Below are 21198 nucleotides of genomic sequence, written 5' to 3'. Positions count from 1 at the left end.
ACAACTGCGACTCCAACCACAACGGTTGCGGCTCCAATTACAAAATCTGTGGAAACATCGACAACAGCTGAACCAACCACAACCACTGCGGCATCAACAATCATTACAACTGCGACTCCAACCACAGCAGTTGCAGTTGCAGCTCCAACAATGACAACTGCTGGACCATCCACGACAGCCGAACCAAGCACCACCACTGCGGCATCAACAACAACGACAACTGCGGCTTCAACCACAACATTTGCAACTCCAACAACGACTGCAGCTGGACCATCCACTACAGAAGCACCAACAACCACCGCTGCAACAACAACAACAACAAACTCTGCTCCAAACACAACAGCTGCCACTTCAACAACAACAACAACAACTGCTGGACAATCTACTACAGCAGCACCAACCACCACAACTGGGGCACCAACAACCACAAAAGCCAATCCAACCACAACAGTTGCGGCTCCAACACCAACAACTGCAGGACCATCCACAACAACTGCGGGACAATCCACAATAGCAGAACCAACCACAACAACTGTGGGACATGCAACCACAACAGGTGCACCACTCACAACCACTGCGGCACCAACAACAACGACAACTGCAGCTTCAACCACAACAGTTGCGGCTCCAACAACAAATGCTGCGGCACCATCCACGACAGCCAAACACAGCAACACCACTGTGGCACCAACGACAACAACAGCAAGTACAACCACAGCAAATGTGGCTGCGACTACGAAAGCTGCAGGAGAATCCACGACAGCTGAACTGTCCACAACCACTGCCGCATCAACAATCATTACAACTGCGGCTCCGACAACAACAGTTGCAGCTCAAACAACGACAACTGCTGGACCATCCACGACAGCCGAACCAAGCACCACCACTGTGGCACCAACAGTCACAACAGTTGCTCCAACCACAGCAGTTGTGGCCCTAACAACAACAACTACAGGACATTTCACGACAGCAGCACACACAGCCAGCAGTGTGGGACAAACAACCACAAATGCTGCACCAACCACGACGAGTGCAGCTGTAACCACAACAACTGTGGGAGCATCCTCAACTACAGCAGCACCAACAACCACCACTGCACCAACAACAACAACAACAACTGCACCAACCACAACCACTGTGACATCAACAACTGCGGCTCCAACCACAGCAGTTGCTGCTCCAACAACGACAACTGCGGGACCATCCACGACAGCAGCAACCACAACCATGACAAGTGCGACTCTAACCACAACAACTGCGGGACCAGCCACAACAACTGGGGGACAATCCACTACAGCAGCACCAACAACCACGACTGCAGCACAAACAGCCACAACAACTGCACCAACCACAACCGTTGCAACATCAACAATCATTAGAACTGCGACTCCAACCACAACGGTTGCGGCTCCAACAACAACAACTGCAGGACCATCCACAACAACTGCGGGACAATCCACGATAGCAGAACCAACCACAACAACTGTGGGACAAACAACCACAACAGGTGCACCACTCACAACCACTGCGGCATCAACAACAACCACAACTGCGGCTTCAACCACAACAGTTGCGGCTCCAACAACAAATGCTGCGGCACCATCCACGACAGCCAAACAAAGCAACACCACTGTGGCACCAATGACAACAACAGCTACTACAACCACAGCAAATGTGGCTGCGACTACGAAAGCTGCAGGAGCATTCACGACAGCTGAACTGTCCACAACCACTGCCGCATCAACAATCATTACAACTGCGGCTCCGACCACAACAGTTGCAGCTCAAACAACGACAACTGCTGGACCATCCACGACAGCAGCAACCACAACCATGACAAGTGCGACTCTAACCACAACAACTGCGGGACCATCCACAACAACTGCGGGACAATCCACTACAGCAGCACCAACAACCACCACTGCAGCACCAACAGCCACAACAACTGCACCAACCACAACCGTTGCAACATCAACAATCATTACAACTGCGACTCCAACCACAACGGTTGCGGCTCCAATTACAAAATCTGTGGAAACATCGACAACAGCTGAACCAACCACAACCATTTACTGCGTGCATCAACAATCATTACAACTGCGACTCCAACCACAGCAGTTGCAGTTGCAGCTCCAACAATGACAACTGCTGGACCATCCACGACAGCCGAACCAAGCACCACCACTGCGGCATCAACAACAACGACAACTGCGGCTTCAACCACAACATTTGCAACTCCAACAACGACTGCAGCTGGACCATCCACTACAGAAGCACCAACAACCACCGCTGCAACAACAACAACAACAAACTCTGCTCCAAACACAACAGCTGCCACTTCAACAACAACAACAACAACTGCTGGACAATCTACTACAGCAGCACCAACCACCACAACTGGGGCACCAACAACCACAAAAGCCAATCCAACCACAACAGTTGCGGCTCCAACACCAACAACTGCAGGACCATCCACAACAACTGCGGGACAATCCACAATAGCAGAACCAACCACAACAACTGTGGGACATGCAACCACAACAGGTGCACCACTCACAACCACTGCGGCACCAACAACAACGACAACTGCAGCTTCAACCACAACAGTTGCGGCTCCAACAACAAATGCTGCGGCACCATCCACGGAGTGGAACAGCCAAACACAGCAACACCACTGTGGCACCAACGACAACAACAGCAAGTACAACCACAGCAAATGTGGCTGCGACTACGAAAGCTGTAGGAGAATCCACGACAGCTGAACTGTCCACAACCACTGCCGCATCAACAATCATTACAACTGCGGCTCCGACAACAACAGTTGCAGCTCAAACAACGACAACTGCTGGACCATCCACGACAGCCGAACCAAGCACCACCACTGTGGCACCAACAGTCACAACAGTTGCTCCAACCACAGCAGTTGTGGCCCTAACAACAACAACTACAGGACATTTCACGACAGCAGCACACACAGCCAGCAGTGTGGGACAAACAACCACAAATGCTGCACCAACCACGACGAGTGCAGCTGTAACCACAACAACTGTGGGAGCATCCTCAACTACAGCAGCACCAACAACCACCACTGCACCAACAACAACAACAACAACTGCACCAACCACAACCACTGTGACATCAACAACTGCGGCTCCAACCACAGCAGTTGCTGCTCCAACAACGACAACTGCGGGACCATCCACGACAGCAGCAACCACAACCATGACAAGTGCGACTCTAACCACAACAACTGCGGGACCATCCACAACAACTGCGGGACAATCCACTACAGCACCACCAACAACCACCACTGCAGCACCAACAACCACAACAACTGCACCAACCACAACATTTGCAGCTCCAACAACAACAACTGCAGGACCATCCACAACAACTGCGGGACAATCCACGATAGCAGGACCAACCACAACAACTGTGGGACAAACAACCACAACAGGTGCACCACTCACAACCACTGCGGCATCAACAACAACGACAACTGCGGCTTCAACCACAACATTTGCGACTCCAACAACGACTGCAGCTGGACCATCCACTACAGAAGCACCAACAACCACCGCTGCAGCACCAACAACCACAAACTCTGCTCCAAACACAACAGCTGCCACTTCAACAACAACAACAACTGCTGGACCATCTACTACAGCAGCATCAACAACCACCACTGCAACACCAACAACCACAACAACTGCACCAACCAGAACCACTGCGACATCAAAACCCACATCAACTGCACCAACCACAACCACTGCGACATCCAAAACCACGACAACTGCAGGTCCAACCACAACAGTTGCTGCTCCAACAATGACAACTGCGGGACCATCCACGACAGCAGCACCAACCACCACAACTGCAGCACCAACAGCCACAACAACTGCACCAACCACAACCATTGCAACATCAACAATCATTAGAACTGCGACTCCAACCACAACGGTTGCGGCTCCAACAACAACAACTGCAGGACCATCCACAACAACTGCGGGACAATCCACGATAGCAGGACCAACCACAACAACTGTGGGACAAACAACCACAACAGGTGCACCACTCACAACCACTGCGGCATCAACAACAACGACAACTGCGGCTCCAACCACAACATTTGCGACTCCAACAACGACTGCAGCTGGACCATCCACTACAGAAGCACCAACAACCACCGCTGCAGCACCAACAACCACCGCTGCAGCACCAACAACCATAAACTCTGCTCCAAACACAACAGCTGCCACTTCAACAACAACAACTACTGCTGGACCATCTACTACAGCAGCATCAACAACCACCACTGCAACACCAACCAGAACCACTGCGACATCAACAACCACAACAACTTCGGCTTCCACCACAACAGTTGCTGCTCCAACAACGACAACTGCAGGACCATTCACAACAGCAGCAACCACAACAGCTGCCACTTCAACAACAACCGTTCCAACCACGACAACAGCTGTACCGACCCCGACCACTGCCACACCAAAGACCACAACAGCCGGTATATCAGAAACAATCCAAATATACTGCCATTTACTGCTTTTCATCAATTACTGAGAAAGAAAAAGAAGAGATACAGTCTCTGTAATAATCCAAGTATCCTTGAGTATTCAAAAACCTGCAATTTTTCATTTTAATTGCAACCTTTTAATTCTTTCTCTCCTGATTTCAGCTGGAGCCCTTCAGTGTCACACCTGCATAGATCAGATGTGTTCAAGCACAGCACTAAAAACATGTTCTTCAGAGACGATGTGTATTACAGCTACTATTTTAGGTAATCTTTTCTTCATATTATTTCATACACTTCATTAAATACCGAATACTCTGAGATTATTTGTTTTTTTCCTCAACATAAATAAATTAACTGTGAATTTGCAGCTTCCTCATCTGGAACTACGGCAATGCAAATCTACAAGGCATGTGCATCTTCCTCCCTGTGTCCAGCTACGGGCTCTCAGACATTTTCAGTTAACTTGGGTAATCAAAGTGCTCTTGCATCTGCCACGTGCTGCAAAACAGATAGCTGCAACTCAAAAACTCTGGCTGGTAAGTACAAATCAATATGTGTTTTATTGAAGCCACAATCAAACAATAAGAAACAATACTTTGATATTTGCTGAAATCTTCTCTGTTTTAAAATAAAATGATGATCTTTTCTGTTTCAGCCCCTAATCCTCAGTCACATAATGGCCGACTATGTAACGTTTGTTCCACCCCTCTGTGCAACACTCCATTACAGTGTCAGGGAGTGGAAGACCAGTGCATTCAATCCATCAGTGAGTCTTCATCATGCATACTTTAACAAAGATCATCTTTAAATTTGTCTTTAAAGATGATGTCATTTAAACACACATATAAGATGTATGATGAAATCTGCAAATGAAAAATATAAGAAATTTTTCAAACTGTGATTTTCATCTGCAGTGATTGACGGCCCCAAGGCTTTTCCAGCTTACGGCTGTGCATCTAGAAACCTGTGTGCAGCTGTGACACGCCTGGGTTCTCTACCTTTCATGCAAAAAGTTGGTACCATCATAAGTGGGCCAACCTGTACTTCATCCATGACAACTACAACACACACCACAAAAACAATTGCTCAAACCACAAATGCAGCACAGACGGAGTCAACTGCAGTACCAACCACAAAATCAGTTGCGCCAACCACGACCACTGAACCTATAACTACCACAAAAGCTGCTCAACATATGACCACTGCGGCACCATCAACAAAAGGTGCACCAACAACCACAACAACTGCACCAACCACAACCACTGCGACATCCAAAACCATGACAACTGCAGGTCCAACCACGACAGTTGCTGCTCCAACAACCACCACCTCAGCACTACCAACCAAAATAACTGCAGCTGAAATAACAACATTTGCATCTCTAACAACAACAACTGCTGGACCATCAACTACAGCAGCACCAACAACCACCACTGCAGCACCAACAACCACAACAACTGTGGGACAATTCTCGACAGCAGCACCAACCACCACCACTGCGGCACCAACAACCACAAAAGCCAATCCAACCACAACAGTTGCAGCTCCAACAATGACAACTGCGGGGAAATCCACTAGAGCAGCACCAACCACCACCAATGAGCCACCAACAACCACAACAGCCACTCCAACCACAGCAGTTGCGGTTGTGACTACAAAACCTGCAGAACCATCCACAACACCTGAACTATCTACAAACTCTGCGTCATCAACAATCATTACAACTGCTGCTCCAATAACAGCAGTTGCAGCTCCAACAACGACAACTGCGGCATCATCCACGACAGCCGAACGAAGCACCACCACTCTGGTGCGAACAATCACAACAGCTGCTCCAACCACAACAGTTGCTGCTCCAACAACAACAACTGCGGGACAATCCACGACAGCAGTACCAACAACCACAACAGCTGCTCCAACCATGACAAGTGCGACTCTACCAACGACAACTGCTGGACCATCTACTACAGCAGCACCAACCACCACAACAACTGCACCAACTACAATTACTGCGACATCAACAACCACAATAACTGCGGCTGCAACTACGAAAGCTGCAGGACAATCAACGACAGCTGAACTGTCCACAACCACTGCCGCATCAACAATCATTACAACTCCGACTCCAACCACAACAGTTGCTGCTTCAACAACAACAACTGCAGGACCATCCACGACAGCAGCAACCACAACCCTGACAAGTGCAACTCTAACCACAACTGCGGGAGCATCCACAAGAACTGCAGGACAATCCACAACAGCAGGACAAACCACCCCCACTGTGGGACAAAAAACCACAACAGCTGCTTCAACCACTACCACTGCGGCATTAACAACAACAACGACAACTGCGGCTCCAACCACAATAGTTGTGACTCCGACAATGACTACTGCTGGATTATCCACTACAGCAGGACCAACAGGTACAACAGCTACTCCAACCATGACAAGTGCTACTCTAACCAGAACCACTGCGGGACAAGCCACGACAGCAGCACCAACCACCACCACTACGGCACCAACAACCACAAAAGCCAATCCAACCACGACAGTTGCGGCTCCAACAATGACAACTGCGGGGAAATCCACAACAGCAGCACCAACCACCACCAATGAGGCACCAACAACCACAAAAGCCACTCCAACCACAGCAGTTGCGGTTTTGACTACAAAACCTGCAGAACCATCCACAACACCTGAACTATCTACAAACTCTGCTGCATCAACAATCATTACAACTGCTGCTCCAATAACAGCAGTTGCAGTTCCAACAACGACAACTGCGGGATCATCCACGACAGGCCAACCAAGCACCACCACTCTGGCACCAACAATCACAACAGCTGCTCCAACCACAACAGTTGCTGCTCCAACAACAACAACTGCGGGACTATCCACAACAGCAGCAACCGAAAACATGACAAGTGCGAATCTAACCAAAACAAGTGCGGGACCATCCACAACAACTGCGGGACAATCCATGACACCAGTACCAACAACCACAACAGCTGCTCCAACCATGATAAGTGCGACTCTACCAACGACAACTGCTGCACCATCTACTACAGCAGCACCAAATACCACAACAACTGCACCAACTACAATCACTGCGACATCAACAACCACAATAACTGCGGCTGCAACTACGAAAGCTGCAGGACAATCCACGACAGCTGAACTGTCCACAACCACTGCCACATCAATTGCTGGATTATCCACTACAGCAGGACCAACAGGTACAACAGCTACTCCAACCATGACAAGTGCTACTCTAACCACAACAACTGCGGGACAAGCCACGACAGCAGCACCAACCACCACCACTGAGGCACCAACCATGACAAGTGCGACTCTAATCACAACAACTGCGGGAGCATCCACAACAACTGCAGGACAATCCACAAAAGCATGGCCAACCACCCCCACTGTGGGACAAACAACCACAACAGCTGCACCAACCACAACAGTGGCGGCATCAAAAACAGCCACCAGTACAGGACCAACAACCACAACAACTGCACCAACAAAAACAAGTACGGCTCTAACCACAACAACTGCGGGACAAGCCAGGACAGCAGCACAAACCACCACCATTGCAGCACCAACAGCAAGAAGCACTGCACCAACAACAACCACTGCGGTGTCCACAACTACGACAACTCCGGCTTCATTCACAACAGTTGCTGCTCCAACAACGACAACTGCTGAACCATCCACTACAGGAGCACCACCCACCACCATTGTGGCAGCAACAACCGCTCCAACCACAACAAGTGCGGCTCTAACAATAACAACTGCAGGACTATCCACGACAGCAGCACAAACCACCACCACTGCAGCACCAACAACCACAAATGTTGCGGCTGCAACTACGAAATTTACGGAACCATCAATCACAACAACTCCTCCATCAACAACATTTGCAGCTACAACAACAACAACTACGGGACCATCCACAACAGCTGCACCAATAACCACAACAGCTCCCTCTCCAACAACCACAACAACTGCGGCACCATCCATGACAGCAGCACCAACTTCATCCAGTTCCTCTCTAACTGACACAACAGCTACACCAACCGCAACCACTGCAGCACAATCCACAATAGTGCCACCAAGCACTACAACAGCCGCTCCAACCACGACCACTGTGGCACCATCCACGACAGCAACACCAACAGCCATAAGAGTTGCTCAAACCACAACAACACCTCTTCTAACAACAACACCTGCTGCACCCACAGCAACTCTTTCCCCAATGACAAGAGCTTCTCCAATAACAACAACAGCTGCTTCAACTACAACAACATCAGCTTCCACCATTAATAGTGCTGCAATAAAGACAACGAAAGCTACTCCAACAAAAGCAACAGCTTGCCAAAACTCTGCACATGTGGAACGATCCACAACAGTTGTTCCAATGACAGCAATTGCGCAACCTACATCCACTGTCACACAACCAACAACAAATGCTTCTCATACCAAAATAACAACTATCCCAACCACAAAAACATCTGAGGCACAAATAATAACAACAGCTGTTCCATCCTCAACAACAACAAGAGCTGCAACTACAACAACTTCAGCACCAACACCAACTACAACCACAAGAAAAACTGCTCCAACCACCACTACTGCTGCACCAAAAACAACAACAGCTGCTCCTACAACAACAAGAGCTGTTCCAACCACAAGAAAAGCAACTCCAACCTCAATAACCGTGGCACCAATTACAACAATTGTCCCACCAATGACAACCATTGCTGCAACAACCAGTACAGGAGCTGCTCCAACGCTGACCACTGAACCCCCAACCACAACAACTGTCTCGTCGACCCTGACAAAAGCCTCTACAATCACCACAAGAGCTACCCCAAGATCCACTGTTTATTCTCTAACAACAACTGTGGCACCATCCAGGAGAACTGTTCCTCTAACTACATCTAGTGTAACCACCTCTGCCACCCCAGTTTCAGGCGACTCAACCTCATCGTCTCAGTCACCCACAACTATAATGACAACAAGTAATGCATCTTATATTAGAATTAATGTAATCCATTTTCTACTGGGACTACTTCTTTTTACTCTGTATTAGAAAATAGGTAATTAACTGAGGGAAAGCTGCAAGACTACCAATAAAAAAAGACAAGAAGCAATTTCAGCTGATGGCAGACCTATGTTCACTCCTCTTTGTTTAGTTAAACATTATGACAGATATATATATTTTTAAAGAGTCTAGTTAATGTTTGGGAAGGATAAATATTTAACATATAATTACCCCTTTTCAAATGGCCTTGGTGTGTAATCTTTATATACAAATGATTGTATTATATACAATATATATAATACATGTATTATATATATTGTATTATATACAAGTGATAATAATAAAGATTTCAACAGACATTTTGGTGGGATTTTTCTGTACACTGTAGCAATGCCGCTGATGACAAGTATGGGAGGCAGAAAATGGAGCTAACACTCTTGTGTTTTGATTGATATTTAAATCACTGAATGTTAATTATTGTCTTGATTATAATTCACTCTCTTTTATATCTCTCATTCTGCAACTGATAAAACAATTGAAACTGAACCTCAATTTTTACTTTAGAATAGCGTCTTGCTTGTCTTTTGATGCAAAAAGAGACTTGTTTCCACTTTTATTGCTTATTATTGTACTCTACTGGTGTATGGATTTGTATGTGTATGGGCTATTAATTTATGCAGCTTATGATCACACTGTTGGAAATACATTTGTGGATAATTGAAAAGGAAGAAGGTTGAAGCATTTTTAATTTTCAGACTTTTTCATTTTAGTCTAAATTGCTCAGCATTTGTTTCTTCTTTAAAATATCTAAAGTACTTTAAAACACCTAAAGTACTTTAAAACAGTGACATCATAAAGATCCAAATTGAATTGATGTAATGAAAATATAATATAAATTTAGGCAGCAACTAAACAGACACTCCTTCCACATCCAGATAGTAATTATGGAATCACCACACTTTGAAAATGTTCATTCATTTCTTCTTATATCATAGCTATCAGTCAAATCACAGATATGAGGCAAAATATTTGAAAATAAATAAATGAAAAACTAACAACAAATACCTTTGCTTTTAATTTTTTAATGATCAAGTACAAGAAAGAGCCATGGAATCATTTGTTAATTTAAATTTTATGTAATTTGCATTTCTAAAAGAAATGCCTGCACAAATATAAATGTACAATATAGTTCACAGTTAATAGTGTTTGTAGACATTAACAAGCAGTTGCTCCTTCCATGCAGTGCTTAATAAAACTTCTCAGCCTGACTCAAAACAAAAACTAACCTCTTGTTGTGGATTGTGAGTACATTCTATCTAAGACAGCTGTAAGGTCTAGAATGAATAGTTGGAGAGAGTGATGCCACTAAAAGCTGCTTAAAGCTTTCAGTCTTAACGCTGTCTGTTAGATTGCTGGCGAAAACCGGAAGACAGACTAACTTTTACTGCTAATGCTTCAGAAAGTTCTCTAAACCTGGAAAATAAATTATGGACTTGATGACTTGAGACTACACCTGACTATGCCTGGAGCTAAGCACATCCTGAATCATGTGTAACCAAGCTGTTTGAGATACTTGGTAATTTGGGGAGTAGAATAAGAGTGGAATGAAGTGTACTGCTTTGGACAATATGTCAAATATGTCATTTAATATCATGACAATGTTATTGCCCTGGTGGGTGGGTGGTTGGGGGGTGGGGGTGGCAGTGTGAACTGGCTCAGACTGTTGAGACTGCTTCATCAAGTCATTCACTCCCCAAGTGATTGCACCCACCACTACACAAGTAGAAGTCAAAATATCAAAATATTGTCTCGGGAGGATGGACTAGACTCTGAAGTGAAATAGTGAGAGAGAAGGTTCTGAAACTAGGAGGATAAGTTGTGGTAAATGGTAGGAAGGTAGGAAAATAGCTTTGTGATAAGTCCATACCACAAAAGGCTGTTCTGTGATTGTGATTCTCAATAGGAGTCAAATCGTGGGAAAAGAAAGTGCATGAGTGCAACTTACAGTTAGGGTTACTGCAGTGGAAAAAGACTGCTTCCACATTGGAGAGCTGGTTTAGTTTGGAGAATGCTTTATCCTGCTAACCATAAAAATGATCTGACAACAGATGTTAACTGTGTTAAAGGTATATATGGAAAATAATGCACAGTGGTTGCAGAGAAGCTAATATGGGAGAAATATGTTCTCTTTTTCTAGTGCCTTTCAATACTCTTGCTTTAGCATTTTGGATCAGCTGAATGCTTTTCAGGGTGCTTTTAGGGAAACCTGCTAATGATAAATTACAATAGTTCACCACAGAAGCAATAAATGTATGAGCTAGTTTTTGGGCATCACTCCAAGATAGAATGTTTCTAATTGTTTAAATACCAAGCAAATCCAGGAAAGCAGGCCTACATATTTTTTTTAATATGCACAATGAGGGACATATCCTGGTCAAAATGACTCTAATTTTCCTCACAGTGTTACTGAAGGCCAATGCAATACCATTCAGAGTAAGCATCTGGTAAGACACCATTTTTCTTAGGTTTTAGTGCCAGGTATAACAACCTCAGTTTTATCTGATTTTAAAAGCAGGAAATTAAAGAAACCTTGTGGAGCTTCATAATTAATATTAGTGTGTGAAGAAAGACTCTCTAATTACAACAAAGTGGACTATATGAGATAGATATTCAAAACAGTGCAGTGTAGTACCTTCAATTCCTTTGCCATGTGCTAATCTCTGTAATAAAATGTTGTGGTCAGCACCACTGAACGTTGATCTAAGGTCTACCAGGACAAGCAAAGAGATGAGTCTACTCATCTCAATGTTGTTGCAAGCTGCGCGTGTGCGTAATCGCGCACTGGTGGCACAGTCTCTGCGCACAGAAAATCTGCATTGCGCACAAAAAAACATAAATCTAATCTGAATTGAATTAAAATAAATATGTTAACGATTCATTCTGTTTTGCAGTGTGAGTCTGTAAGTGACCGGTGAATGGCTGCTCCAGCCAATGATGCGAGTCACATTAGTATATACGCAGCTAATGAACGTCATTAACAGGCTATGACAGCGTCCTTATGTGCCGACACCGGTGTTTTAGCTAGCAAAGCGGCGTGGCTGATGTGGAGTGAAGCCACGTTTACAACCATTGGAGATGTGAGCAGGACAGACGGAACAATTGACGGGAAAAGTATGGACTTTATACCAGTTTTTAAATTGTGTTGATAGGCCACGTAAAACCAGAGTTATGATAAAAAAAAATATATGCAATGTTTGTTTGTTTGTTTCCTGAATACTATAGTTGTTTATATTTACTGCGGGAAGAAACGGTAAAAACGGCATTTTATAAGGAAAGCGCTCGAAAGCACTCTCCGCCTATTGACCAGAAACTTTAACCTAATAGTAAACCATTTTGAAAGTTTTTCTGTTATCAATGGTAATTAATTGTATTCCATTTTATTCCAGTAAAAAACCTGACCCTACATTGGGAAACCCACTGAAAATGTGCATTTCACAAATATAACCGCATAGACATGCCCACATACTATCACATACCCAAAAGACATTTCTAAAAAAATAATAATTTAGTACTAAATTTATGCATGTTTTTTTTTATTCACTCTTAAATATGATTAGTTTATTTCTATTATTTGTCTACGTATGATAGACCTTTAAGGTGGTAGTAATTAAACCATTACCATTACATTAATTATTCAAATAATTTTATTGGTTTTAAAGATTGAAAAAGAGCATAACCCACAACAATACAATCCCAACAACTGGTGCGAAAAAAGGGGGATGGGGGGCTTGGGCGGGCTGTCACTACTAAGAATTCTTTCTTAAGTACGAAAGAAATGGCTGCCAAGTCATCCTGTACTTCTGAGCAGAGTCGTTGACATTTTGTTTCAAATGTTCAAGCTTCAATTGGGACATAACATCTTTTATCCACTGCTTATGAGATGGAGGGGCAGATTTTTTGCCTGTGGAGCAATATTAAGCATCTTGCAAGTAGTGTGATGAAAGCTGTTGCATTGGCCTGATGTGTTGATATTAATGTACCCAGGGCAACCCCAAATAGGTTATAAAACTCGGTTTATTTCTTTTACACATAAATGAAATTGGCCTAAAAACTGCCTCCCAAAAGGTTTGACGTTTGACGTTTGGGGCAAAGCAAAAATATATAATTGAAGTCAACTGGGCCGCGTCCACACCTGGTACATAATGAATCTGCACCTGGGTACATTCTTGCTATTCTACTTGGACATAAGTGCAATCTGTGCACCTTAAAGTGTAGTTGGCCATATCTAGTGCAGATTAACAAGAAATTAATTATTGTGACTGCAGCCTGCCATGCTTCATCTGTAAAGTGTTCCCTCAGTTCTTCTTCCCATAAGTTTTTCAAACTGCTAGATTGTTGTTCCAGGTAGACCCAATCTGGGGATTCAGCATCTGATAAGTCTGTAAACCAACACAACTACTTATGGATGTTGGTTGCCCAGTAATAGCAAAGAAAACTGGTTAAGGATAGTCACCCTCCTCTCTCTGTCTTTCTAAATATTCTTTCTTAATTCTAGGGATGTTTTTGTTCCAGATGAACATAGAAACATATTTGTTCAATTCTTTAAAAAAAGAAAAATTAGAAATAAAGACTGGTGTGGTTTGGAACAAATATAAGACTAGGCACTAGTGCTGGGCGATATGGAAAAAATATTTATCACGATATGAATTATTTTATATCACGATAACGATATATATCACGATATACCACCTGACCTGTGGTCATCTGGAAAGTATGCAGTCTGTAAACAGCGAGTGGAGAGGGTGCAGTCTTTGTTTTGAGTTACCGTAAAGCATGTCGCAAATCCGGGTGCACGTAAAGCAGCACCATGTCGCAAAACCACAAGACGGAGTTTCTTTGTGAAAAATATCATTTTTTTATACTTTATTTTCTCTTGCATAAAGTTAAGAGTATGTATAGTGAGAAGACAACACTAATATTTTTGCCACAGGCTATTTAACCCTTTAAGACCTACCATGAGACCAAGTCCGCCAGAGCTTATCTTTACATTTTACATGCTGTAGTGCCATTTGTGGGAGCATTTCAAGTTGCTATACATCAATACAACCGTTATAGCCCAAATTTTAATGATATGTATGCATTAAGTCCATTGTAACTACATAAATTGCAAAAAAGTGCAATAAACTACAAAAAAATTGAAAATCTTTTTTTTTGTTACATGTATTTCTAGTTAGAGAAATTTAAGAGGCTTATCCCTCAAAACTGTAAATACAAGAAAGTTGCACAAAATAGTTTGCAACCACGAGAAATTTATTTTGAGTGTCTTTATAGTTTTATTTTTGAGATACACTAATTTTTATATACTACAGGAAAAATGAAAATAAATATTATAATGCAAATTTGCAAAAAAGTAAGAAAAAAGTAAAAAAACTACATTTTCTGCGAAAATGACGTCACTTCCGGTTTCGGACAAGTAATGGCAGACATGATAGTTACGCTGACTTATATTCCAACCTAGGAAGTGTTATGAACAGCTGATCGGATCGGCAAAGTGTGTTTCTGGAATATTGTTTTTGTTGCTGCAAGTCTGGAATATTATGTTTTTGTTGCTGGAAATGCTTTTTATGCAATTTTTGCAAAGCTATATGTGGAAGGAAACCGTGACCTAGGGCAAGCTAATAGAATAACATGTAAGTACAACTCCTGTGGTTTCATATGCAAAAAAAATTATTGCACTACGTGGTTCCAGTTCTACAGGGATTTAAAAATAGGTAAAACGGAGTGTGCCTGTTCCGACCGGTTGTAAAGGGTTAATGATATATTTTATGTAATAATTTATAAAATTAGGGTTAGAAACGATAGAACACAAATGGCACGATAGAAACTTTTCTATCGTCCACACGATATATATCGTCATATCGCCCAGCACTACTAGGCACAACTGTCATCTTTACCGAGTCGATTCTTCCTACAAGAGACAGAGGGAGTTTTGATGACCTTTCCATGTCCAGTTTGGCCTTATAGGCATATGGACCATAGACGAGGATGGTTGTTTTCAAACAAGTTATTGTTATTGTATGTGGAGCCTTATCGTGTAATTTTTGAGGAGTAAAATTAAAAATACAACGGTTCAAGTGTGAATCCCACAATCAGAAGTCCTATTTGAGAAGTTTGAATCAGGTTACTGAACTCAGCACAGTACAGACCAATGTTCCCTGTAATTTTTCATGTGTCTGAGCAAACACACAAACTCCCTGAGCGGTCCCTTGGACCACTGTGAGCAACATTAGACGTGTACACTGTGGTCACGCCAGCATTGAATCCATCCAAGTTACATGGTTTATTAAAATAATCAAATTACAGCATTTACATTTATGTTAGACTACTTTTAATTAAGTGCTTTAGCCCACTTACAATGAAACTTCAACATCAATTTTGAAAACACAACTTTCTTTTTTTTTTTTTTAAATAAAGCTCTGACTTGTATTATGAGTATGAGTCTCTGGTCTGGGAGAGAGTCCTGTAACTCTGCCTGCAAAATACAGTATATAATGACCAATGTTGGGCAATTAATTATATAGTTACTTATTCAAAAAAAGTAACTGAGTTTTGCAAACAAAGTTTTTTGCAGCTATTTACCTAAAAATGCAGCCAAGGCGGTTTTTTAAATAAACATTTCAAACTATTTACGGAACAATCAGGTGTTCTGCATCAAATTAGATGCCACACAAATTATTTCTGCCACTCCAAAAAGTAATTTCTGTCCACTATGAGATACAGATGCACTATGAGATACATGCCTGACAACAGGAGATGTATCACTCCTGTAACACCTGTAACATTCAGCAGACGCCTCATTGTTCTGACACACACGACAAAACTATTGACTACACTACACACCAACTACACAAGATTTGCGCTAAACGTCGCAAATCTCTCACATGTCAAACCACCGCAGTCACTTCTAAAACTTCCCCCCTCCCTAAACAACGAAATGCCATGTTATCATATCATTTTTTGACTGGTCGATGTGGTACATTTTTTCCACCAATAGGAAAGGGTGGGGTTTTTATTGGTTATGTCTTTGCTCACTAGTGATGGTAAATTTGATTCTTTTTACTGAATCAAGTTTTAATGAGTCACTCACCAAAGTGAATCGGGTTTTTTGAGTCATTTGATTCACTGAGTCAGTTGACCAGAGAGTGCAAAAAATGTACATTTTCACTCAAACTTAATTTCTTTTCTCTTTTCATGTATATTCTACTGCTAAGATGAGTGATTCTAAAAGAAAACAACTATTTTATAGAGCAAAAAATAGCAAAAAAATTTCTAAAGGGAACATTTATTTTGTTTATTTTTATTTTATTAGTATTTTCCTTAAATGTGTCAAATATACAGTTAAGCCCATAATTATTCATACCCCTGCCAAATTTTGACTTAAAGTTACTTTTGTTCAACAAGCAAGTTCTTTTTTGAGCAGAAATGACACAGGTGTCTCACAAAAGATAATAAGATGATGTACAAGAGGCATCATTGTGGAAAAAAAATATTTCTCAGCTTTTATTTACATTTGAGCAAAAAGTATCATGTCCAGAATTATTCATACCCTTTACAAACTGTCACAGTCTCTGGGAAAATCCAAAGTTCCATACCATTCCAAATAGTCAAAGCTGTTCTAAAGCATCCTAATTACCCTGATTAATTGGAAATGGCTGTTTTAATCAACTTAACAGGTGAAAAACAGCAACTCTCTGCAGGTGGTCTGTGGACATTCATGGCTAAGACAAAGAAACTCAGTGAGGACCTGCAGCTGTGCATTGTGGCTGCTCACAAGTGAGGAATGGGCTACAAGGCCATATCCAAATGTTTTCAAGTTCCAGTGGCTACAGTGCAAAGTATTATTAAAAAATACAAGATGTTCCGCACTGTGGAAAATCTCAGAGGACGTTGTTGGAAGCCAAAAGTGAAACCTGTGGTGGCCAGGAGAATAGTGAGAGAGGTGAAAAAGAATCCAAGGATCACCACCAAGGCCACCCTGGTGAATCTGGGCTCTGCTGGTGGCAATGTCTCAAGGCAGACAGTCCAACGGACACTGTTGGGTTCCACGGATGCAGACCAAGGAAAACGCCACTTCTCCAGGCACTTCTAAGGCATGCAAAAGCTCATTTGGCCTTTGCAAATGCTCATCTGGACAAAGAAGAAGATTTCTGGTCTTCAGTGTTATGGTCAGATGAAACAAAAATTGAATTATTTGGTCACAATGATGTTGCCTTCATTTCGCATAAAAATGGAGAAGCCTTCAACCCAAAGAACACCATCCCCACTGTCAAACATGGTGGTGGGAACCTAATGCTTTGGGGGTGTTTTTCAGCCAATGGACCAGGGAACCTAATCACAGTAAACAGCACCATGAAAAAAGAGCAATACATGAAGATTCTCAACAACAACATCAGGCAGTCTGCAGAAAAACTTGGCCTTGGGAACCAGTGGACATTTTAGCACGACAATGACCCAAAACATACAGCAAACGTGGTGAAGAAATGGTTAGCAGACACCAACATTAAGGTTTTGCAGTGGCCAAGCCAGAGTCCTGACTTGAATCCAATTGAGAATCTGTGGAGGGAGCTAAAGATCAGGGTGATGGCAAGAAGACCCTCCAACCTGAAAGATTTGGAGCTCATTGCTAAAGATGAATGGGCAAAAATGCCTGTGGAGACATGCAACAAGCTGGTCTGCAATTATAGGAAGCGTTTGATTGCTGTAATAGCCAATAAAGGCTTTTTTCTATTGATTATTGAGAAGGGTATGAATAATTCTGGACATGATACTTTTTGCTAAAATATAAATAAAACCTGGGAAATATTTTTTTCCACAATGATGCCTCTTGTACATCGTCTTATAATCTTTTGTGAGATGCCTGTGTCATTTCCAGTCAAAAAATAACTTGCTAGTTGAATAAAAGTAACTTTAAGTCAAAATTTGGCAGGGGTATGAATAATTTTGGGCTTAACTGTATATTTTCTCATTTAAATGTCCACTGAGCTGTGAGCCAGGGGGCGGTAATGCGCCTTAACATTGGTTGCCAACCAAGAAGAAGAAGCTGTGAGCCAGGAGGGAGGGGGTGAATGAGTGAGTGAGTGAGTGATTCGTTCATTCTATAGCTGTGTCCCAAAACGTCGGCTGCATCCTTCGGAGGACCCGGCCTTCGCGGTCTACGTGGGCTGGCTCCTTCGAAGACCGAGAAGGCCGGAAGTTCGAGGCTGTGAAATGGGACGGTCTAGCCTTCAGATTTGCGTCACCGCTGTGTCGGTGGAGTTTAACCCTTTAAGACCTACCATAGAACCAAGTCCGCCAGAGCTTATATTATATTTTTACATGCTGTAGTGCCATTTTTGGGAGTATTTCAAGTTGCTATACATCAATACAACCATTATAGCCCAAATTTTAATAATATGTCTGCATTAAGTGCATAGTAATTACACAAATTGCAAAAAAGTGCAATCAACTACAAAAAAATTGAAAATCGTTTTTGTTTTTTTAACATATATTTCTAGTTAGAGAAATTTAAGAGGCTTATCCCTCAAAACTGTAAATACAAAAAAGTTGCACAAACTAGTTTCCCACCACAGGAAATTTATTTGAAGTGTCTTCATAGTTTTACTTTTGAAATACACCAATTTTTATATACTGCAGGAAAAACGAAAATAAATATTACAGTGCAAATTTGCAAAAAAGCAGCATCTGCATCAAAATAAACTATTTCCAGCAGTGCAATTTGAGTTCTAAGCATCCCAGAAACGACACAGAAAGTCATAAAGTCAAAGATAACTTTTAAAAACACTAGTATAGTCTCAGAGGCCCTGACAGTAAAAAAAACTACATTTCCGCGAAAATGACGTCACTTCCGGTTTCGGGCAGGCAATGGCGGACATGCGAAAGTTCGCGCTGACGTCTATTCCAACGTAGGAAGTGTTATGAACAGCTGATCGGATCGGCAAAACGTGTTTCTGGAATATTATGTTTTTGTTGCTGCAAGCGCTTTTTATGCAGTTTTTGCAAAGCTATATGTGGAAGAAAACCGTGACCTAGGACAAGCTGATGGCATAAGATGTAAGTACAACTTCTCCAGTTTCATATGCAAAAAAAATTATTGCGCTAGCTTACGTGGTTGCAGTGATAGAGGGATTTAAAAATAGATACGCAAATCGTAGCGGGGGCGCTACGCTCGGCTCTAAAGGGTTAATAAACTCAGCCGTCTGCTCCTTGCTATCTAAAATATAACAGGACACTGGCGTAAATTCTCGACCGTCTCACACTTCTGTTTAATCAGTTTTCTGTTTGACGTTTATTCAACTGTGTGAAAATCCCGGAAGAACCCACCCGATGGATTAATAAAGTTTTATTTAATCTAATAATCTAATAACTTTGATCTCAGCCAACCCGATTTACTCCGGAACAAATAAAACACCGAAAAAAGCCAAACAATTACATTTTTAAGTTATCCGAGTGACTTATATATCATGTTTAACCTGAGTAGCGAAAGAGCGGGGGTCTGAAAACGAAGCCGGGAGTCCGCTGCTGTCACCGGCTCGAGTGACCATTGAACCTCCCGGCTTGCTATCGAGCGGGTGGGTAACAGACATCTCCGAAAACGTCGGTGCACTTTTGCAAATATGCGATGTCTTGATAAACCAAGCAGATATTTGAAATTTACACAGCTACTTTCTCGCCTGAAAATATGTTAAAAGTTTATTTTGTGACCCAGAAAGATTAATAAGAGTAATTTTAAAACTTAGTAGCGGCCGCCATTGCTGGAAACTGAAATTGGCTGGGCCACGCTATGAATTCTGGGATATGGTAGGCCACGAAGGACACACCCGACCCATCCTTCAAATTCGGGGAAATGAAGGACGCATTTGTCTGTGAAGGTTCTCAGTCATCCAGGTCATCGTAGTCAAAGGAGTTTGCAAAGAAAAGCGTCTGGACTTCTTTAAGTTGCTTGAAGACGTTTCACCTCTCATCCGAGAAGCTTCTTCAGTTCTAAGGTCAAATGGCCGAGAGTCCCAGATTTAAACCGAGTGGGAGTATCCCCCCAAGGAGGGACAAAGGACCCCCTGGTGATCCTCTAATCACATGCGCCAAGGTGTGAAAGTGGGTGTGGGACCTAATCAGCCAGGGTTTCGGGTGAGCCCATTGTGAAACCTGGCCCCACCTTGTCATGTGAATTCCTGAGGTCAGATGGCCCAGGATGTGAGTGGGCGTTAAGGCGTCTGGGGAGGGAACTCAGAACTGGATTATAGATGGCAGACAGTTGGTGTCGTAAACCACCGCCTCGAAGGACGCATTTGTCGGCCGCATTTGAAGGAGTCGACGATTTGGGACAGCCTTCGTCGCCTGGCTGTGACGTAATCGGCCTTCAAATGCGGCCTCCAGAGGATGCAGCCGACGTTTTGGGACACAGTTTATGATTCAGCACAGGAGGGAGGGGGTGAGTGAGTGAGTGAGTGATTCGTTCGCTCTATGATTCAGCACAGGAAGGAGGGGGTGAGCGAGTCCTGAGTGATTCGCTTACGCTTACGATTCAGCACAGGAGGGAGGGGGTTAGTGAGTCCTGAGTGAT

General features: G+C 43.0%; 1 protein-coding gene across 1 annotated transcript; it reads left to right on the top strand.

Annotated features, from left to right (window-relative positions):
- The first annotated feature begins 398 nt into the window (after positions 1-398).
- On the top strand, positions 399-5293 carry LOC112842690 (bromodomain-containing protein DDB_G0280777-like). The gene is made up of 7 exons (XM_025899855.1): positions 399-934; positions 2143-2496; positions 2539-2697; positions 3939-4522; positions 4694-4795; positions 4900-5067; positions 5187-5293. Exons 1-6 carry the CDS (start codon positions 542-544, stop codon positions 4991-4993), a joined length of 1686 nt encoding a protein of 561 aa, XP_025755640.1. The 5' UTR covers positions 399-541; the 3' UTR covers positions 4994-5067; positions 5187-5293.
- The last annotated feature ends 15905 nt before the right edge of the window (positions 5294-21198 follow it).

The sequence above is a fragment of the Oreochromis niloticus genome, linkage group LG17, assembly GCF_001858045.2.
Source record: "Oreochromis niloticus isolate F11D_XX linkage group LG17, O_niloticus_UMD_NMBU, whole genome shotgun sequence".
Lineage (NCBI taxonomy): Eukaryota > Metazoa > Chordata > Actinopteri > Cichliformes > Cichlidae > Oreochromis > Oreochromis niloticus.
The sequence above is the reverse complement of the archived record's forward strand: the minus strand, read 5'-3'. Positions and strand labels throughout refer to the sequence as shown.

What these genes read in the sequence shown, in the direction of transcription:
- LOC112842690 (XM_025899855.1), top strand. Translation starts at nt 542, where the DNA reads ATGCAACCACAACAGGTGCACCACTCACAACCACTGCGGCACCAACAA. An exon ending in AACAACTGCGGGACAATCCA is followed by an intron (nt 2,497 to 2,538) that starts CAATAGCAGAAC and finishes GACATGCAACCA; the next exon opens with CAACAGGTGCACCACTCACA. An exon ending in TATTACAGCTACTATTTTAG is followed by an intron (nt 4,796 to 4,899) that starts GTAATCTTTTCT and finishes GTGAATTTGCAG; the next exon opens with CTTCCTCATCTGGAACTACG.